Here is a 20,962-nt window from a genome sequence, read left to right as displayed (position 1 = left end):
GAATGCTAATCTTTATACTGTATGTAAATAATTCACAAAATTCATAAAAACAATTATTTATCTGCATCGCTGTAGACTTGTCTGTAGACTTCTTACATTCTAGCAGTTTAAGGTTTGGCGTAATAAGCCATCACCCAAGTCCATCCATAATTCTTTGAATAACCTATTATACAAGTTACTTTTTTAGACTTTTCAAACATTGTTTTATATAAGGTAATGCTAGTTTATGTAATGCTAGCTTATTCTTCTCAAGCAGCTGCAAGAATAATTATAAAGAATAGAGTCAAAGTTTGTCATTTAAAACAGTTTAAAGATGCTTGCAGCTATTTTTTCTGCAACTGCTCTGTGAGGAAGCAAACACAAATGCAGGAAAAAAAGAACAACACTGTAACATTAATAAAATAAACATAATTTTTCTCCCTCCAGGTTTCTTCCCAAACAGCTTCAAAAGCTGTGATGCCTTTCTTCGTCACAAGATGACTCTGATTTCTCCCTCGATATTGAAGAAATATGGGATCCCTTTTGACAAGGTATTGTGTTTTTTTTTTCAAGGTAGTGAAAGTTTCCAAAAACGTTAGATAATTCCAAGTCCACAGCCAGACCAGATTGCTGTAGCTCCATTTCAGTAGGACATGGATGTGAATTGTACACCTGTTAAGGTACCTGTATTGTCAAACTGAGTGTAACCAGACGGAAGATGAATGTGTTTCCCACAGTTAACCTTTGAGACCTTCATCTCTACATGACTTTTTATTTTAAAGCAGGTGTCTTTAACCCTCTCCATCAAAAAAAAGCCACATTTGGCAAGTCTGTTGCAGGCTGCCTTCCACATTGCAGACGTGTGGTAATTAAGTTCATCAGTCAGGCAAGAATATAATCAGGCAGGCGGCCAGTCTACCTGTCCTTCACTTGTACCTTTCAGTCAGCCTCTCTCTCTCTTTCCCGTGCGCACACGCGGGCGTTAAGCTACACACTTTTTGTAGGGTGTTGTGTCACGGGGAGAAGAGCCCAGGCTGATTTACAGGGAGCGTTCCAATCAGGAAATTGCCAGCCATCCCTGCCACATACAGCTGGAAGATTACCTGGCTGAATCTGCCTCTGGGATATAATTAGGTTCTGCCCCTCACGTGAGATTGGGATGATGAAATTTCCTGCCATCGATCAAAGGCGACATTACACTGTAGCTCAAAAATTAACTAATTGCCACCGGGTTTGTATTAATACTGCTGTAGATCTATTTTCAGCTGTAAGGGAACTGTTCAGTAACTACCTGTTTATTTTAATACATTTAATCATTAAGTAAGAGTTGATGGTTAAAGCTCTAAATGAGCTCTAAATGTCATAGATCAATATGTCTTCTGTTTCTTTTATAGTGAAAAAAAAACTGAAGTAGTTGGGAAAAAGGCAAGTAAGGGATTCAGAATGGTGTGACTGGGTTTGTTCTGGACTTTGAAATCTATGTCCAAATGTAGTCTTCTGTATATCCACATACTGTATATAAAATGTGCATTTTACAAGTATGAATTTAAACCTCCTGAGATTCTATAAAATTGGAAAGGCCACCTCTCATTTTTAAGGTACAGTGACAGATTTATTACTACAAATGGCCTTGCAAGTTACTAGAAGGAATAAAAAGAGCTGGTTTGTTTAGCTGAAAGATGTACTTTCATTTCTGAGTTCGCCAGGAGGCAAAGTTGTCAAATAGTTTTACCTTAGTAAGCAAGCTATTTCAGATAGATTTACCATCATGCAGTAATGTTACAACCTCACTTTTCCCCATCCTTTCAGAGAAAAGTACTTCACTTTATGGTGGTGTTAATAACACTTAAGAAATATGGATTAGCTGTACTGTGAATGAAAATATGTCCTATTGAGCATAGTCTTCAGAAGCATTAAGAACAAACTATTGAATACGAAATTATAAGGAAAATATACAAGTTTATTTTTTATTTTTTTTTATAAAACCTAAATGAATAAAACCATATCTAATTTAAAGCAACAAATGAAGTTTTAGATATTATACTTGAAGCATTTCCCTACAGAAATTTGAGTGGTTCAATTTAATTTTATATGAAATAGTGACCTGTTTGAACAAAGGATATTTTAATGTTTGTGTGAAATGGTATTGTGTTTTCACTATTAGTGGTCGAAGTATTGTTTTTCTATACACTTTTTGTAAATTCACCAGTGAAGGAAAAAGTTAACTGAACTGCGTCACCTGTTGTTCTTTAATTTGTCTTATACACATTTATGGTGCTCTTCTTTGGTTTTAGTTGATTATATTCTTTGATTCAGTTATAACAAAATCCCTGAAATTTATGATTGTTAGTGATTGCAATGACTGTGAACAGTATGAAGTCTGAGGAGCAAAGGTGGGTTATAAAATAATGTTATGACTTAATCATTGTCACTTCAAAAGAAATGAATTATTAGCAAAGTAATTCAGTCTGTAAAAATTACAGTAAGTGAGATGGGATGCCTGATGCTTGAGATAGTGAGATAATACCTGTGATCTGCATGCTTGTTAAGGCAATCTCATTATTTTAATACTTAAGAATATATTATTGAGGTTTTCTTTTCCATATAGAAGGTTCATATTCACCTACCTACATAGTGAACCTTTTCAGAGAATCAGGAAATGTGAGCACTTAAATGTTGTACTCACACTGGACACGTGTAATGTCTCTAAAAATCACTGGTTTATCTCAGCTCTGAGATACAGTAGATGATCATATAGTTCCTCCTTTGTGCTAAAACTTGGGCAAAAGCTCTTGCACCCTCAAATAATTTGTTGCTCATTGGTCGCATGTAAGTGGAGGATACTGGCAGGTTCCAAATTGGTTCCAGATAATAATGGACTCTGTTGTGTAAGGGAGTTTTCAAACATATTCTCACCTTCTACTGTTAGATTATGGGATACAACCATGCATATCTAATGGTTATATATGCATGTGAGGACGAGAAAGACTAGGGAAAGTAAAGACACCTTATATCATTTTTTTATTTAAATACATTTCATAAGTGTGTAATTTAGAATAAAAAAGGGGGAATCTGCAGTTAATCTGCACAGGATTTGCAGAATATCTGACGGAATATCGGCAGAGCATTCATTCCTGCAGTCTCAGAGTTATTAAATGGCTCGGTCGATTCTCATTAAAGTAATAAGTATGCCTTTATGTAGGTCTAAGAAACTCAGCACCATATCTAAGCATCAGATTTATTTCTTTTCCAACAAGGTTTATTTCCACTGGAGTAACATCAGAAGGAATGAGTCGTTGAGCGTGCGCTAGAAAAGCCAACTTGGTTTCCAGTTAATTAATTTTACCAGACGAGATTTACAGTATGCAGCTGTGAGGGAACTTTAGTAGAATGAAACCTTGACTTTTGCATCCCAGAGAATGCAGGGGTCAGTGACTGTTACACGATGAAGATCAAGAAACACCACCATGGGCAGTATCTCTACATTGTGTCCCACACGCAGAAAACGCTAAATTTTAATCAATACTGAAGTATGATTTAGGAGTAGTAGTTTTGGTTAAGCATATTTACATATGAACCATATGCAAATCAGACATCCAAGTTCTTAATACTGTAGATGCCAGATACAGGGCATATGTTTCTTTCTTGATGGATCTATGAAGTATGTGACACCATTTATATCTGCACTCACAATCACATCCAACTCAGTGTGTTCCACAACGCATTGCCAGGGTACTAAAAATGTAGTTTGAACTTCTTTGGGGGCGTAAACCGAAACAAAAGCATTTGTATATGAAGTATTAGTGTTTGCCTTTCTCTCTGGATCATCAAGTCCTGACCTCTGTATTGCAGTTCAAAAATAATTTCATAATCCAATTAAAACGTTTTCCTGTTCTGTTAAGGAGAGCTGCACAGTAATACTTATAAGTAAATATGCAAACAGATTTTCAAATGTGACGGCTCCACTCCATTCCGGGAGAGTGAATGTACCACTCCCCCCTACAGAAGTTTTTGTGCCTCAAGGAGGTGTCTCAGTACTCGGAGGACCTATTATATACATAATGTGTTTAATGAGATAAAAGTATTACTCTTATTTTCTAACCTTTAAGCCCATGTACTATAGCTTGTTTGGTTGCTTGTTGTTCTGAGGACTTCATCGACATCATAATAGTCATAAATCAGAAATAAAGGGTGGATAAGATTATTTAATGAGATCAATTAAAGAGCTACAGTACCAGCAACTAGATTTATTCCCAAATTGGGACAAATTGCCTTAAAGGTATAGAATAATATAACTGAATCTCTTCAGTCTTGAACCATGATAGTTAATGGACAAAATGTGGAACATACCTGTAGGAGAACTTGAGGAACGTCCTGACAGAAAAGGTTGCATGAGTCTAGAATCAGCTGTCTGGCCATTTAATTACCAACCGACCCAGTGTGGAGCAATGTGCAGGGCTCTTGACTCAGAAGTGGAATATTCTGGAATCAAATTCATGGTGAGACACTGTTTCTCTGCCCTTGAGCAAGCTGCTTCACTCAGATTGCTACAGCAAAATACCCTGCTTTATAAATGGGTGGAAAGGTAGGTCACTTTGGATAAAAGTGCCAGGTAAAATAAAAATGAATTTCTTTGAATTTCCTTTGAGTGGGCTTTCTGGGATCAGGACTTGTCTCAGAGTTTTGAGTTTTTACTTTAAATGTAATTTTGTTACCAAAGTAAAGGCACTGAAAACAAAAAGTATGTTAGAAAAAGGATTTTACAGGCTATTACTGAAATCTGTGATGCTGCAAGTTGCTTGGGTATAACAGTGTTGGAGTTGTCATCCACTGTCATCCGCATAATCCAAATGATGCAAATTTAGTAAACAAAGTGAGTGCTGTATTGAATTTAAATATTTTATTTCATTTCAAACTTGAATACTTCAAGTCAAGATATGTTCAATAACATGAAGTATGTATTTATGTTTTAATGATGGATAAATTACAATCTAGTCTTTTACAAGTTTAGGAAGACTGGAAGCTAAATGTTTTCGTCTGTGGTTTTGTAATAGTGTAATGTTTAAATGACAAAAAATAAATCTTTTTTTTGACATTCTTTAATGCTCTCTTGCTTTGAGGAAAAAATTACTGAATATTTCTAATATTTTGTCTCTTACTGAAGCCCCCAGAGATCTCTGCTTTTACTTTGTAGAAAATTAAATGGTGTTTTTATCAGATAGAAAGGCTACGCGTTCTGCAGTGCCTCTTGATATTCAAATGTCAGATTTTGAGGTTAGTAAATGCTGACTTTATTTGCTCTTAACCATGATACAGTGTTATGGCTTATGGATGAATGTGAAATCACCGAGCCAAGGTGCATTAAAGGGACTTTCATGGAATGAAATAGAGTTTGATGTGATAGTTGATTCATATTGTACTCAATGCCATGAAGAAAACTGGTTAGGAGGCAGGCAGACTGCCCCCTTAGCTGGTGTCCTCTGGACACTGCAGTTATGCAAGGAATTCTGCAGTGTGTCAGTCCTCTCTTCTGCTAATCTCCAGAGACAGGACAGTTTGCATCCTTTAATTGCTAAAAATGTGCTCTATGTAGTGGGTGGCGAGCTGGTATTCAGGGCACAGAGCTAGCCTCACACGGTCACAGTGTGTTAGGAGCTCTTAGAGAGAAATCTTTTCTGTGCTGTCACGAAGAGAGCAGCCTCATTTCAGAAGTGGATAGTAATCAATGGGACTTGGAGAGAGAGGGAGAGTGAGAATCAGATCTCTCCAAGCTCTGAGCGATAGAACTAGAAGCATGCTGAACACTGATAAGCTGGCCTGCTGTAAATAGGTGGCAGCTCAGCGGATAGCGCTCAGTAGCAACAGAACACCTGCTTAAGCTGTCAACAGCAGGGAGAAAGAAATGGAATAACATGGGTCTGCAGCTTGCTACAAGCCTTGCAGCTTTCCAGATATTCTCAGAACAAGAACTAATACAGTGTAGTCAGCAGTACCTTACTCTTTCTTCTGAGTCTCGGTCTGAAACTGTGCATCTCTGGAGCGTAGATGAAGAAATAAGCGTTCCTCACACTTATATAGCGCTTTTATGGACTCAAAGTGATTTACAGGTAATGGGGACTCTCCTCCACCATCAGTGTCAACACCCACCTGGATGATGTGATGGCAGCCATAGTGCACCAGTACATCCACCACAGAGCTGTTTAAGGAAGGAGGAGAGCAGAGTGATGAAGCCAATTCATAGATAGGGGCTATTAGAAGGTCATGATTGGTAAAGGCCATGGGGAAATTTGGCCAGGACACCGGGGTTACACTCTTATAGTATTTTATGGTAAAAAAAATGGTAAGAAACCATAAAATGTCTCTTTGCATCTGTATGGCAGAGCTGGAAAACAAAACAAAATGTTGATATACATCATTTAAAAAGAAGTCTAAATGAGCATTGCAATAAAGAATGATGCTATATAACCATATGATATTATTACAATAGATTCAATCATTCCTTTGGCTGTTTCAGCAGTCCACTTTGATGGGCTTTGATGGGCTTTAATGGGCTTTAAATATAAACATCGCTTTGATGTTTACTTGCTCTCTATTGATGCTTGTTTTGTTGTAAACTCATTTGTATTCATTTTAAAGTGTTCTAAAAAAACATTAAAAAAACAAAACAAAGCAACACATTTTGCCTCCAGAGAAGTTTGCAAAAACAAACAGGCAAAAAAGCATAAAAATAGTAGATAAGCAAATGTATTTGGAAAAAAAATCGCATTAGTAGTGAGAGTGCTGTATAAACAAGAGTCATGTTTGTTTCCTTTTTATAAAGTAGGGCCTTATCCACAAACCAGCAAAACAGAATGTCAATAGACCAGTCTGACCCAGGCAACGATTTCCAGTTTTAAATGGTAGAAATATTTTTGATTAAGAATTGACGCCATGTTTATAGATGTGTGTGAGGTGTAGGAGACAGCCAGCAATCTGGAGCAGTACTTGTAGGCGTGTTGTTATCATTATGCTTGTTCTGCTGTCAGCGTGTGTTGCTCTGCAGGTGTCTTTCAGGTACTTTACCTGGTTCTATGTATTTCTAAAGGTCATTAAAGGGAGATGAGGTGGCAGAGTGGCGTGGCGATTAGCGCAGCTACAGTACCTCCCTGGAGCTCTTGAGTCCTGAGTTTGATTTGGGAGGGGAATTGGATGCCCTCCCACTGGGTCTCCTCCCATCTTCTGAACATATGCCGGCCAGGTCTAATTAACGGTTTTAAATTGTCCTTTTCTCTGTGACTCTACAATGGGCTGCGTCCCATCTAGAGCTTGAGTAGACATGTGCTCTTAGTCCCATTTTATGCACCATTCTTTTGGGATGGACTTTAGGATGACCTTTACCAGGGAAAGTTGCTTTCCACTAAGGAGCAGATGTAGGGAAATAAACAGCCATGTTCTGACATCCTTTCTTGCAAATGATATTACATCTCAGACTTTTAATTGTAAAAAAACACAATGCTTCTCTTAATAGAGTTTCAAGATCTTTTCTCTCTCTCAGACCAGTTCATTGAAAAGCTCTTCCATAGTCCACCACTGTGTATGGAGATGTTCCTTTGTTTTTTATTATTTCAAAAGGTATCCTAATGGGTTCTATTTCATATGGAGATATTTTTGGATCTTGCATTAATAAACTTTTGCGGCTTCAAAGTTTGTGTTTTTAGAATTCCCAAAAGTTTGTTAGGGAATTCGATACTCTTATCTCTTGCTAAATCTTTTACAGATGAGGAAGTTCCCTATTAGTGGTTTTGGAGCTAAAGCCATTATATGTGGGTACACATGCTGTAAAATAAATCACGATTGCATGCCTCCCCCATGAGTGCATAGCATACCTCTAAATAATGCAGGCCCGATCTGCCTGGCCAGTCCTAATTCCCTTGGAATTTGCTTGGTTTCTCAAGTTTGTGTGTCGTATTGCTTTGTTAGAAATACCCAGGTTGCTCAAACATACAGTAGGGATACATGAACAGACCTCATGTTGGGCATCATTTGAGGTTCAGATTATGTCCTCTTTGCCCTGAGAACTCAATAGTTCAGTCTCTGAAGCTGTCGTCTTTCTCAGAATGAAGTTTCTCATTTGGGGGTTAGAAGAAATAGATTCTCTATACATAAACTGTAGGTGTTCATGCTGTATGTTTTTGTGGCCAGCAGGAGCCTCATACAGAAGCTTTTTGATAAGTTTTGGAAAGTTTATAAACTTTTTTTCCATTTATTATGGGTTTGTGCTGACTTCCTAAATGATAATTACCAAGAGAAAAGCAGTTGGTACTTAAATACCATTTGTCATGTAAACCAGAACAAAAAAACATTTTTGTTACCTCCTAACATAATACTGTATATAATTAAAGTTTCTGTTCTTTTTATTACATGTAGCTTTAGATACTGTATATAAAAAATAATTAGGGTCAAACCTGTATTTTTTGTGGACGAGATATGCGCAGAGGAAAGAATTTGCAATATTTGACAAAAACGAGACGATTTTTTGTAAAAGTATGAGGAAAATATCGGGCATAAAAATATTTAAAACCTTTTTCAAATCAAATCAAAAGTCAAATTGTGTTAAATGTAAGATGAATCTCTAAAAAATGTGTGCATGCACATGTGCCTGTTGTATTTCATTGTTTTACTAAATGAATACCTGGCAGTCTATATCAAGAGTAGTTCAAGTAGGTAGTTGCGTCAGCATGCATAGGCTGCAAAGGAACAAGTGAAGGTTTATTCCATGCTGAAAAGAGAAGAAAGGAAACACAACAATTTTTTTTCCCCGACATTGTGTTTCCTTTTCTCTTTTCAGCATGGAATCAACATTTACTTGTTCCTACTGTATATCAAGAGTGCTGCAAGAGAAAATGATTTAAGCCATTAGTTGCTCATTAAAATATTTCTGAGTTGGGCTTAGCAAGGGGGGTACCTCGCCCATGATGTGTGATATCAGTGGCTCAGCTTGTCCTTCCAGTGTAAAAGCAGGTGTGAGCGTTTAGCTGGAACAGAGCTGGCTGGCACAGCTCAGGTGTGGTGGTACAAAGAGGGCTTAAAGAGATGCTTTGAAATAGTGTTTTGCCTTGTTAAAACAAAGTAATAGCTCTCAGCCTTCTTTTGACCGAACTTACTAGCGTTTGGGAGGTCCAGGACAGATTGGCTCAGCAGGAAATGCCGGTTTCTCCCTGCCTGTTCCCCATCACTACTTTGGGCCTCAACTCATAGTTCAAACGTCCAAGCTCTACAACAAACAATCACTATCAAGGATACTGCACACTACTTCCCACAGAAATGCTCAATGATTTGCTTGCTGAATATACTTGGGCCACATGCAAATATTAATCACAGGAAAATGGATATTGCTGACCAAGGAGCTTGTAGAGAAACCAAACTTGCCCTTTTGAGGTTTAGTAAGTGGTGAGCAAGTTTTATCAGTATGTTGTAGGCACAGACATTCATCCGGAGAAATGTCCGGTAAAGTCTGGTTTGCAAAATATTGCAAAACACTATGAAATGTGGTGGATATGTCGTATGAGCTGCAGTTTGTTATTCTGTCAGAAGATATATCCTTTCAATACAATGCATGCATGATAACGCTTTCCACAAACAATGCGGAACAATTCATTTCAACAGCTGAATCATATTCTGCTTGTTGAGTGGATAAAGAATGATTCTGTGTTTTGTTCACAATTTAGTATTCTGAACCTAGTAAAATATAGAATCTTTTGACCAGCTTAGTAGCATTGGCTAATTAGAAATTTGTTGGGTAAAGTAATAGCTTGGGATAATTTTCAAATATTTTGTAAGTATGAATTTACAGATGAACAAGTTATAGGTTTGTTCCATGCTGAAAAGAGAAGAAAGAAAACACCCAAAGAAGGCTCCACAGCCAAAATGTTTTGTTTTCTTTCTTCTCTTTTCAGCATGGAATAAACCTATTACTTGTTCCTTTGCAGACTACGCATGCTGACGCAGCTCCCCACCTGAATTTACTTTACACAGATTACATCATACAACTCTATGTGTCTAAATAAAGAAGATGCACTTGTACTCCCATTTATAGGTGTATTTAGAAAGTTATCGTTCTTGTTTTTCTTCATCTGAAAAAGTGGAGCAAATTTTGCTTTTGATAAATTGCTTTGGGCATCAATATCGAGATATTGACGTGAAAGTCAAATTCAAAGCCTTTGGGCTTTGCTGTGTAAATGCAATGAAAATTATTTTCAACGTCACAAACTGTCTTCTTACTTGCTGTCAGCGGCTGTCAATCCCTGAGGACCTAAGCATAATTTTTGTAAAGCCTACATGTAATGCAGATGTTTTTAACAACAGTATATCACATTATCACTGTGGCAAAACGTGAGGTTTCTGCTCTCTGGTGCAGCAAGATAAGAGTCTGGTGTATTTTGTTACATGTATTGTAGTTTATTTTAATGATGTTAAAAAGAATATTTTTTTCTCTTTTAATTGTGCTTCGTACATTTCTTTCTTTTTTTATCATTTGATTTCTGAAAAGGACTAACCTGTTCTTCTTACTCATTTGTTCTATGTTTAGCTGTGAGTGTTGCTGCCAAAGCTGTGCTATTTCACACAATTTTTTGTATTTTACAGATCACTCAAGAGGCAGGAGAGTTCATGATCACTTTTCCCTACGGCTACCATGCTGGTTTCAATCACGGCTTCAACTGCGCTGAGTCGACAAACTTTGCTAGCGTGAGGTGGATAGATTACGGGAAAATAGCTAAACAAGTGAGTAAGACTAAGAGCTGCTTTATGGAAAAAATGACATTCATGTGTTGGTCAATTTCACCTTGTGGCTTTGTAAAAACAACCAGGCTGATTTACTTTTAAGGCCTACACAAAACCAAGCATCTCCGTGTGTTCAAGCATTTTCCGTATACTTTTCTCTCCACATCAGCAATATAAAAGACTAGTTCCAACTTGATGAGGTTTGGTGTTTTGGAGGTCTTGAAGTTTGCTTTTGAACCAGGCAGTCTGTAACTGGCTTTGAACATTGCTGATTAAATTCAGCCTGGATTCTCATAGGAATCCAGTATTCAGAATGCAGCACACTGGTTTTAGCTAAGTGGTATTGGCTCTCAAACATTTTTCATGCTATGCAAATTCCACTGGGATTTGTGTCATTTTATAATCAATCTCATCCTTCAGACTTCATGCAAGCCATACTGATGACACTGGTTTTCTTGGTTCTTTTACATTGTGAGATCCAAATGACAAACATTGTCATTACAACAGTGAAACACAGTTATCAAATTCTTTCAAACACATGGCTGTGCTATGAGAGTACAGCTGGCAGTAACCATCCATCCCCTTAAAATGGTTTTGATGACTCCTATTGCAAAGCTGTTTCCATCAAAACAGACCCATTCCCCTATACAGGCTTTAGTGAATCTTTCTTGGTTTCTCCTCTACACGTGTTCTCCCATCTGTGTGAAAGAAACCCCTGACTGAGTAAGTTTGTTATGGAGCCGTTCCAGTAGAAACAGTTACAAGACCTTTTGAGACCGGGGATCTCAATGAGGACTGAATTGGGCTGACCTTAGAAGGCATAAGTATGGGACGATCTTCAGTCTTACTCAAAGTATTCATGGGAACTGTGAAAGACTCCAGAACTCTCATTTCTTTTAAATTATTCGGATTACTTTAAAAATGAAGTTGCTGTTGCTTGCACCAAAGTAATTATTTCCCCACTTGTTCCAGGACATGTGTTTACTCTGATACAGGACCTGCCATAGAACTGCAGTTGGGTTCAGTTTATGAGGATAAGTATTTGTTATTTCTACACTGGGAAAGGCTTGGCTGTAGTGCACCCATTACATTATTTATAAGTAATCTTTGGTTTTGGCACTTTCTTTTCATTGCCGCTGTGCACTTTAATTCACAGTAAAACCTTACTAACCACAAAAGAGTATATTACTGTCAGTGCTTTATGTATTTCATTACTGAACTGGCAAGTATTACTCGCTACCAGTCTTAACCCTTAAGCAGGAGAATGAAAAATGTACTGTAATTCTGTTGAAGGTGTTTAAGATAGTATGCCCTTATGGCAAGGATTATTAAACCTCTCTTTGGGGAAAAAAGATCAAATTACTCCAACCATTTCTAGTCCTTGCTGCTACCCCAAGATTGTTGAAACAGAAAAACTTGATACATTTATTTACTGGTATTTTTAATTTTCGTAACTTTTAAGTACACTATAGAAACATATGATTTTCTGTCATATATTAATTATGAGTACTATATATATTTCTTGTTTTGTTTTTTTATTGCATTTTTATTGTAGAAGAAAATATAGGTTGTCTTTTCAGATATGAGGCATTTAATCACAATATTTTACATAGCGCCTGACAAGACATTATTTCAAGACACTTTAAATTTTAAGACACATCTGGCATGTAGTTTAGCTTATATAATTTATATAGAAATAAACTGGAGCAAAATATCTCCTTCTTTGCATGGATTCGATGTTTTATTTTTCTATGGGAGCATCTGGCATGGGCAGAGCCTGTCCAGGCAGAATGATTGCGTGGATTGGTGAAACGCCCTGTAGGTCTGTGACCAGTTATTTTCCACTAAGCTTCAGGACCACTTAAGTATGGTCCTGATAATAATAATTTAATAAGAATTGCTAACACTTATATAGCGCTTTTCTGGACACTCCACTCAAAACGCTTTACAGGTAATGGGGTCTCCCCTCCACCACCACCAATGTGCAGCATCCACCTGGATGATGCGACGGCAGCCATAGTGCGCCAGAATGCTCACCACACACCAGCTCTCAGTGGGGAGGAGAGCAGAGTAATGAAGCCAATTCATAGAGGGGGATTATTAGAAGGCCATGATTGGTAAGGGCCAATGGGAAATTTTGGCCAGGACACCAGGGTTACACCCCTACTCTTTTCGACAAGCGCCCTGGGATTTTTAATGACCACAGAGAGTCAGGACCTCGGTTTTACGTCTCATCCGAAGGACGGTGCCTGTTTACAGTATAGTGTCCCCGTCACTATACTGGGGCATTAGGACCCACATGGACCGCAGGGTGAGCGCCCCCTGCTGGCCCCACTAACACCCCTTCCAGCAGCAACCTTAGTTTAATAATGTACCAGAAGCTGCAAAAGCATGATCATGAATGAGCTCAATACCGAAGGAGAAAGTCTTCTATGACCCTGCCTATGTGAAGCATTGATCCAGATACAGTATTGTGATCATTTTATAAGCCTGTCTCCAAGCATCTTCATTGTATTGCTGCATTCTTTTACTGTCCTCTGTAGAACAACACTGTACCTGTGAAGTGAGCCAGAGGCTGTAACTACAGTGTTTGTTTTCAATAAACAGCTGCTGACTTTCTCTCAGAATCTCATTCTCAAGCTGATTTTTAAAGTCAGAGGTTTTGTAAACTTCCCTTGCTTAGAGAGTGTCTACAGAGTGTATTCCTTTAATCTCAACAAAGGTGGAAGAACTCTGTTCAGCGGTTCAACATATTCTTCTACAGCAGAGTGACATAATTTTATTTTTGAATTTTTCGTTTTTCAATCTAATCATTCGTCAGAGCCTTGTATTCATAATACAAGACAATTCAAACTCAAATGCTTATAAAGATTCTTTAAAAACACAATAAATGCTATTGGTTCCAATAATACAACTGTTGGATTTTAATACCTGAAAATATTTGTTAGATGGAATCTCTTTATCGTTTATTAATAAAAAATAACTTTAATTTTCTTAAATGTGTGTTGCTATTCTTAGTTACCATCGCTCAATGACTTATTTTTATCAAAATAAAGTATTTTAATGATACTTTTGATATTAAATCATCTGATTGAGGGCAGTCTCTACTGTAGTGTTCATAGCAACAAAGAGAACATGCTACTTTTAAACTACCCAGGAGATACAAAAACATATACAGTATTTATGTAAGAGCTAATTACAAAAGCTGCCGGTGTCAGCAAATTACATAGATCTGCAGCAGACTTCACAGTGCGCTCCAGTGGGATTTATGTCTGTTGATGACTTATTGCTTTTATTTTTTTCTATTTTCTGGAAAGAACCCCAAACATTAATTTCCTTAAAGTCATATTTAATTGTAATGCATTTGGAAGAATGACTGACCATGTATTGGGCTGTTTGTACAGGACTGTTTTGTCATTTTTCCATTGTTCACTGTAGGTTGTAAAGCCCACTTAGACATATTAAAAATGCCTTATAGGAGCCAAACCAGGTCTTTCCTGACACTCTTTCAAGTTAAACCCAAGCCAGTTCACTCATAACCAGGTCAGCTGAGGTGAGATAAATGAAAAACACTTTCTACAATCTTGAGGATCGTGAATTTATTTTTCCAGAGGCAGAGATCAGAATTACAGGCACATTGAATGGACATATTATGGCATATCAGAGATCTTACTGTATCAGAATAATAAGCTGGTCACATTTAAAGCTGTTTTTTCCACACATGATTTACTCTGGTTGTACATTTTTAATTATTTTTTCAATCCTTTGCTCTTATACTAGCTCAAACATAATACTACGTCCAGTCCTTTTCTCTTGACTAACAATGCAATGTATTGTTAAATAGCTTTATAATACAACATATACTGTACTTAATTGTGTAAGAATGCAGCAGTAATTTAAAGACACAAAGGCCCATAGAGGTAATGTGTTTTATTTCTTGGACACAACATTAGACCCATTTTTCAACATACTTTCAACGTACTTTCCCTGCACAGAAATACACTGGACCCATCTCAATAAGGGTTTTTGTATTCCCTTAGCATGGTGTTTTTTAGGTTGATGTCACAGCCACAACATTATGGAGTCCTTCACAGCTTCATTGCCATGGAAACCAGAAGATCATCACTGTGACTTTCCCACCTAATATTGCCGCTTGAATTTCTTAGTCTCTTGTGAATTTACGTCTCTGGTGAAGTAGGGTATTGCAAGCCACCGTGTGTGAGGCATCACCCTCAGTTTCAAACCTCCATCATTGCACAAATCAGATCGTATGCTTTGTTGGCGTCTTTTTAGTTGTTGGTGAGTGTTCATGGAATACACTGGGCAATGCTCCTACTTTGTACAGGTTGTGAGAGGAGCAGCAAAACCTAAACAAGTGCCTCCTGGGTGGGAGCTCTCTTAATTCCTTCAGGAATTACATCTCCTAGGTAGCAATACTAGGTATGTATAAGTTATACAGTATAGGTGCCTTTACTTAATGAAATAGCCTTGTGTTGAATTTTTTGAGGATATGGTGACGTGTGAGACCCTTGGCTGATTTAGCAGACATTGTTGTTACTGCTGTTTTTACTTTGGGTTTGTGTCAGAAAGCCATTAGGTCCTTCTGTTCTATTGGTAGACTGTAATGGCGACCATGGTGATCATGGTGATCATGGTGATCATGGGCAGCACAGTGGTGCAGTGGTCAACATTGCTGGGGCCCTGGGTTGCTATCTGTATGGTGTTTGTATGTTCTCCTTGTGAATGCATAGGTTTCCACTCTGGGCTCCGGTTTCTTCCCACAGCTCAAAAAAATGCTGGTAGGGGAATTGGCTTTTGGAGAAATTGGGCCTAGGTGTGAGTGTGTGCATATCTGTGTCTCTCTGCCCTGAATTGGGCAGGTGTCCCATCTAAGGTGTTCCGTGTTCAGTGCCCCTTTCTTGCTGGGATAGGCTCCAACTCCCCTGTGACCCTGAATTGGAAAAGTGGGAAGAAAATGGATGGATATGATGATTATATGTAGCTTATGTGAATGAGAATTTTAATAGTAATTGCTTTTAATGGTAGATGTTTCTGATAAAGAATTTCTGTCAAATTCATATTTTTGTGCGCGGGCATGCAGTGACAGACATGCTGTACTGTTTGTGAGTGGGACTGAATAACTGAGAACAATGTAGTGATTTATAACAGGTCTCACGTTGTGTGCTTGTGTGTGCTACTTAACAGTAAATCCTGGTTCTTAAATCAATGAGGCATATCCAGTAAAACCATATGTTTGGTATGGAAGAAGAAGAGTCTTATTATTCTCTTTTTATGTCTTTTTTTGTTTGAGAAGAAAAGTCACACACATAATGAAAAGCAGGTTTCTGTGTAAAGGAATGGAATTAATTCTAGAATGAACCCATATTTTTTAAAACGTTTTTATTACATTGTGCAGTAGCCATATGTAGAGAATACTTGCAGAATTTCATAATTACAGAATTGGCGTAATGTATGTGAAAAAAAAACAATCCGCAGCTATACCTATCTGCCAGAGGACATGATAAGTGAGTTTTGTTTGGGGAGCATGCTGTAAAACAATAAATATCAAACTGCTTATTTTTGCACATATTTCTGATTTTGATATTTTATTAACCAGACGTTCGAGTTATAAGAGTTTCCTTAAGATAATAGTAAAGAAACTATTGCAGTAAATATCTGCCAGAGCTTCAATCTCTTGAAGGGCTGCTTGTTCCTGCAATGGCCCACAGTTCCATGTAGTACATGATGCTGAAAATAAGTCTCATGTCTAGAATAATAACGTGTATTGACTTATATAGTACCTCTTTCCCCATTTACTTAAACAGATGTTAATGCAGGATTAAAAAAGATTCAGATATTGGTTCAGTCAGTTTCACAATCGAATTGATAGTATCTGCATTTCTAGTGTGAATATTGTGTAAGCCTGATTGTTTTTGTGTGTAGAGGTGTTTAAAGTTAAATGTTCAGGATCCTGGAGCTAAGACAACTGTCTAGCCAAATCCTTTAGGGAAGAGTTCTATTTCAAGTGTTTGCCAAACTGTAAGCAAATCTTGTAAATGTTGTATAGAGAGAAACAAGACAAAGGTCTAAACTGTAGTGCACAGCTAGATTAATGGCTTTTTATGATTCTGCTATATTTTCTGTTTTTTCTGCTTCTGTTTGAGTGTACACAAATAATTATTAGATTATTAGTTTATTAGATATAGTTTAGTCACAGGCCATACAAATTATGAGTGGTATATGAGGTATTTAATAATAGAAAAAATCAAAAATGCAGTATTGTTACTACTTTCTTCAAGAAGATAATAACACAAACATGATGGGTTCAATAAATGTATTCTTGGAAAAGTTAATCATCCCGCACTGCATCTTCTTAGGTTTCTGTCATTGCTCTTGTTTGCCAGTTGGACCTGGAAAGTTTTTTTTTTCTGTAAAATAAGATTGTGCACACATTCAGCATTCATAAATAAGAAAAGCTTTGTCTTTTGGTGCCAACTAACTGATTTAACATGGGCTGGAGAATGGAGCATTTTCTTTAGTGTTTTTGCTCTTTTAACATCTGCAGGAATTATGTGGTTTTTATTACTGTAATAAAGAAAAGATAAAACATTCTTGAAGGCTTATGTACAGCAGAGTCAGTGTAATACTGCTTGGTGTGTAGGCACTGGGAAGAATGTAAGATATTTAACCAGGAGGTAACAGACATGGTTCCCCAACTTTATTAATTTAAAATAACTAAGTGTTATACAATAGTGTTGTTGGCACAGCCACTGGGACATCAGATTTTTTCGAAGCAGGTTTGGAGCTTTCTTGCAGTTACTGAAGCTCTGTCAGTGGCAGCCTTAAAGCAATAACCCAGCAATTACCCCTTCATCCGCTCCAGAGTCTGTCCACATAGAGTGTGGCCTGGATGGGTCCTCAGTCAGCACAGAAGCTCCTTCACCAAGGAGGGAGTCTGCACAGACCTTCTATGTAACAAAACATTGGCTCACAGTGTCAAAGAGAACGGCCTATCGTAATAAAACTGAACAGCAGTTTAATTTTTACAACATACCCACTCATTTCCTTCCAGCAACACCGCATGCTGAAATCCATTGTATTTTTGTCAGGTTCTGCTATATTTAATTCTTACATAATAATTCTTACTCTCCAGATCACCAACCTCTCAATTTTTAAAAGCAGACGTACATTGGCAGTATTTAAACAACACCTCTGAAAATAACAGTGTTTGGTTCCCTTAACAGAACCCTTCTATGACGTATGCTAGCAGCATTTATCTGGACAAAAGACTTTATACTTGACTCGTCTCCATTACAGAAAATCAAATCGATTTATCATTCACCAGACTTTGCTTTATTGTTTCTGAAGTCTTGATGACAGATACTGACAAATAATAAGAGTGCTCTTTTGTATTGCTTTGTCATTGGCAACACAAGTTCAAGTATCTACCCAAAGTCAAATCAGTGAGGTCTTAAAATAATAAAAACCATGATCATGACATTGTATAAACCATACAAATATTAGTGTAGATGGGAGGTAGAACAGCTTTAAATGTCATTAAAAGAGTAGGTACTGTATGTAAATACTTATTTGGCAGCTATCAAGAATACGTAAACACTAAAATAGAAATATTTAAAATTAGAAATATACCATAAGAGCCAATACATAAACATTTTAGTTGTTAATTAGTGTCTTCTGGTTGAATGTGTGCATTATACTGTACTGGATATATTATAATGTATTTTATATATTATGTCTTTAATTTGTATTTGTATACATATCTTACTTACAAATGCTGTTAAACAGTATTTGTGTTGTTTTAATACAGTATGGATAATTGCCCAGCAAAGCTTCTTGGAGATGAAATTAAAATCCTGTGACCCTGAATTAACAAATGGATGGATGCAATTAAAATGCATTGATTCCCATCTCCTTCTTACGATGTTTTTAGCACTCGCATAGGCTCCTGCTTGATCCCATAAAGTACATTTTTTAAAGAATTTTAAGAATTGGGGTTTTACAGAACAGGATACACTTGCCAACTTGTGCAGGAGGCTTTATTCTTGAAGGAAAATTGTGACCACCATTAACCAATCAACATACAGTCTCTACACATTGTCTTGATCTGTTGTGAGGCCCCAGTAAAACAGTAAAGCAGCCCCACCTTGGTACAGGCTTCTGCTATATTCTGTGATCTCACCAATCACCAATCATTATCAAGAACTGTATATACTGAAGCAAGATTCCCTGCGACTTTTGTACTTATTATTTCAGCTTATCTTCATGGTTCCTGTAATACTCTTTCCTCCTCTTGAAAGTGGAAAGCCATTTGGAACCGGTGTTTGCCCTTGCTCATTCAAACGAAAGATATCACGATTAAGCTGAAATACGGTATTTGTTATTGAATAGTCCAGTTATTAGTTTTTTAGATTGAAAAGTCAATCAGTTCAGATGAAAATTGTCCTTCACTTGATCTGTGTGCTGCACTTAAAAGCTTTTCCTTTAAATACTGCATATTGGTCCTGACACACAGTGTAACATGGAAGTGCAAAATGCTACAAAACACGTAAAGGGAAGAAAGAGATAATTAATAACATAACTATTTTATAACATAACATCATGTTTCCTAAGTGTGAGATGAGCTTTGAATTAGAGCTGTATATTGACCGTACTTTATAGTTTGTACTTTTACTGGCTGTTTTTTCTGGCCAAAGCGATACAAGCTCTGAACTGGCAAAAATGTTCTGACATCACCGATGAACTTATTATAGGCAGGTAGCTATTAGCTCTTTAATTGAAGTGTACGTAGCATGAAATTGACATTTGGCTGTTGGTGTTTGTGCAGTCCCTGCTGTTTGAGATATTTCTTGGACTACAGTATGTGTTTTTCTGACTCTGTGGTCTGCATCTCCTCATCCAGCTTAGAATCACCTGTTAACTATTTTTCATGAGAGTCTGTTGTTCGATCCTGGGACTATGACATGGGGCAAAAGTGTTTCTACTAACAAATACTGTACATGCATATCCTAGACAATAAGAATAATTACTCTCATGCTTTTGTCTTTGTTAAAGCAGTTTGCCTTCATTACTCATATTGATGTCATCACATAATGCTAATTGTGCTTTAAGGAGAAAGTGTCTAGTTTGATCCAACACAGTATAATACCTTCTTTTAAGGCTTCATATACAAACCATATACTAATGCCCACTTTAGATGCAGGTGGATGACAGTAGGTTTGCTCACCCTGGCATTTTCTAAACATTTTAATGACTCTTCAGAGTCACACCTCTTTCCCTATGTGTGTGGAGAGTGAACGTGTGTGTTGTGTGTTGATGGCAACTGAACAGGCCCAACTTCCCCGCTTGCTCTCTCCCCTCCAGTTCCTAATCATTTGATTTCAAGGAGACTGTCGTGTTTCCAGCAGCGGGCTTTCGACCTCAGCGCTTCCTCTTCAGTTTTTTCTTTTTTAATATATAGTTAAATTGCTTTGTCTAATTCCATCTTCAGTGGAACCATGGGGATTCGCAAACATTAATTTGCCTCCTCTGGTCAAATTAAGCCCATAATTATCTGTGTCTGAGTTAAAACACTTTTCCTCCAAGGGGCTTTTTACAGTCAGCGGGTTGGATCAAAGGGGAAGCCTTTAGGTGTGATAACCCCCCTCCCTTTCACTTTCACGTCCATCTCTAACCTCCCCCAGACACTGGGAGAGAGCTCGGTTGTTTTGATGTTGGATTTGATGGATTTGTTTTCTGCTGCATTCATTTGCTCCCTATCAGAAAACTGACAGGCCGGTAAATGAAACTTTGCCTTAGATTTCCAGCCTGACTGTTTGGGGACATTTGCAAAGATACTTTCACTTTTTTTATTGTTTTATACATATATACAACAAATACATGAGGTGTTTATACACTACATGTACATTATCTGTATCGTTTTTTTATTACCTAGTGGTACACTTACCATAGCCGGAATAAAATGCAATTATTTTTGAAATGCTTAGATGTGATATTTATCTAACAGATCATTTGACTCGATGTCTGTAAAGAAATCTCAGTGTTATAATCATCTCAGTGTTATACAATCAATGTAGTGGATTTTAGTTTTATATTTACTTAGCCAGTTCACTGTTTGTTGATCATGATCTATAAAGGTCAGGAAAGAAGAGAAGGACAGAAAAGATAGGCATTAAGGAGAGTCAGTGGAATTTTGGACTTTCTG

At 37.3% G+C, this 20,962-nt stretch overlaps 1 protein-coding gene across 6 annotated transcripts in view; it reads left to right on the top strand.

The window, feature by feature from the left end:
* kdm4c (lysine (K)-specific demethylase 4C) overlaps nt 1-20,962 on the top strand; it is a 209,372-nt gene that overhangs the window by 41,108 nt on the left and 147,302 nt on the right. For all 6 annotated transcript variants that reach the window (XM_015345786.2, XM_015345788.2, XM_015345785.2 and 3 more), the window contains 2 exons: nt 427-530; nt 10,603-10,740. In XM_015345786.2, coding sequence (XP_015201272.2) covers nt 427-530; nt 10,603-10,740 — 242 coding nt within the window. The remainder of the gene's footprint in view (nt 1-426; nt 531-10,602; nt 10,741-20,962) is intronic.

Source organism: Lepisosteus oculatus, chromosome 1 (assembly GCF_040954835.1).
Source record: "Lepisosteus oculatus isolate fLepOcu1 chromosome 1, fLepOcu1.hap2, whole genome shotgun sequence".
In the NCBI taxonomy this organism is placed as follows: domain Eukaryota; kingdom Metazoa; phylum Chordata; class Actinopteri; order Semionotiformes; family Lepisosteidae; genus Lepisosteus; species Lepisosteus oculatus.
Note: the sequence above shows the minus strand (reverse complement) of the source record. Positions and strands in the feature narration are given on the sequence as shown.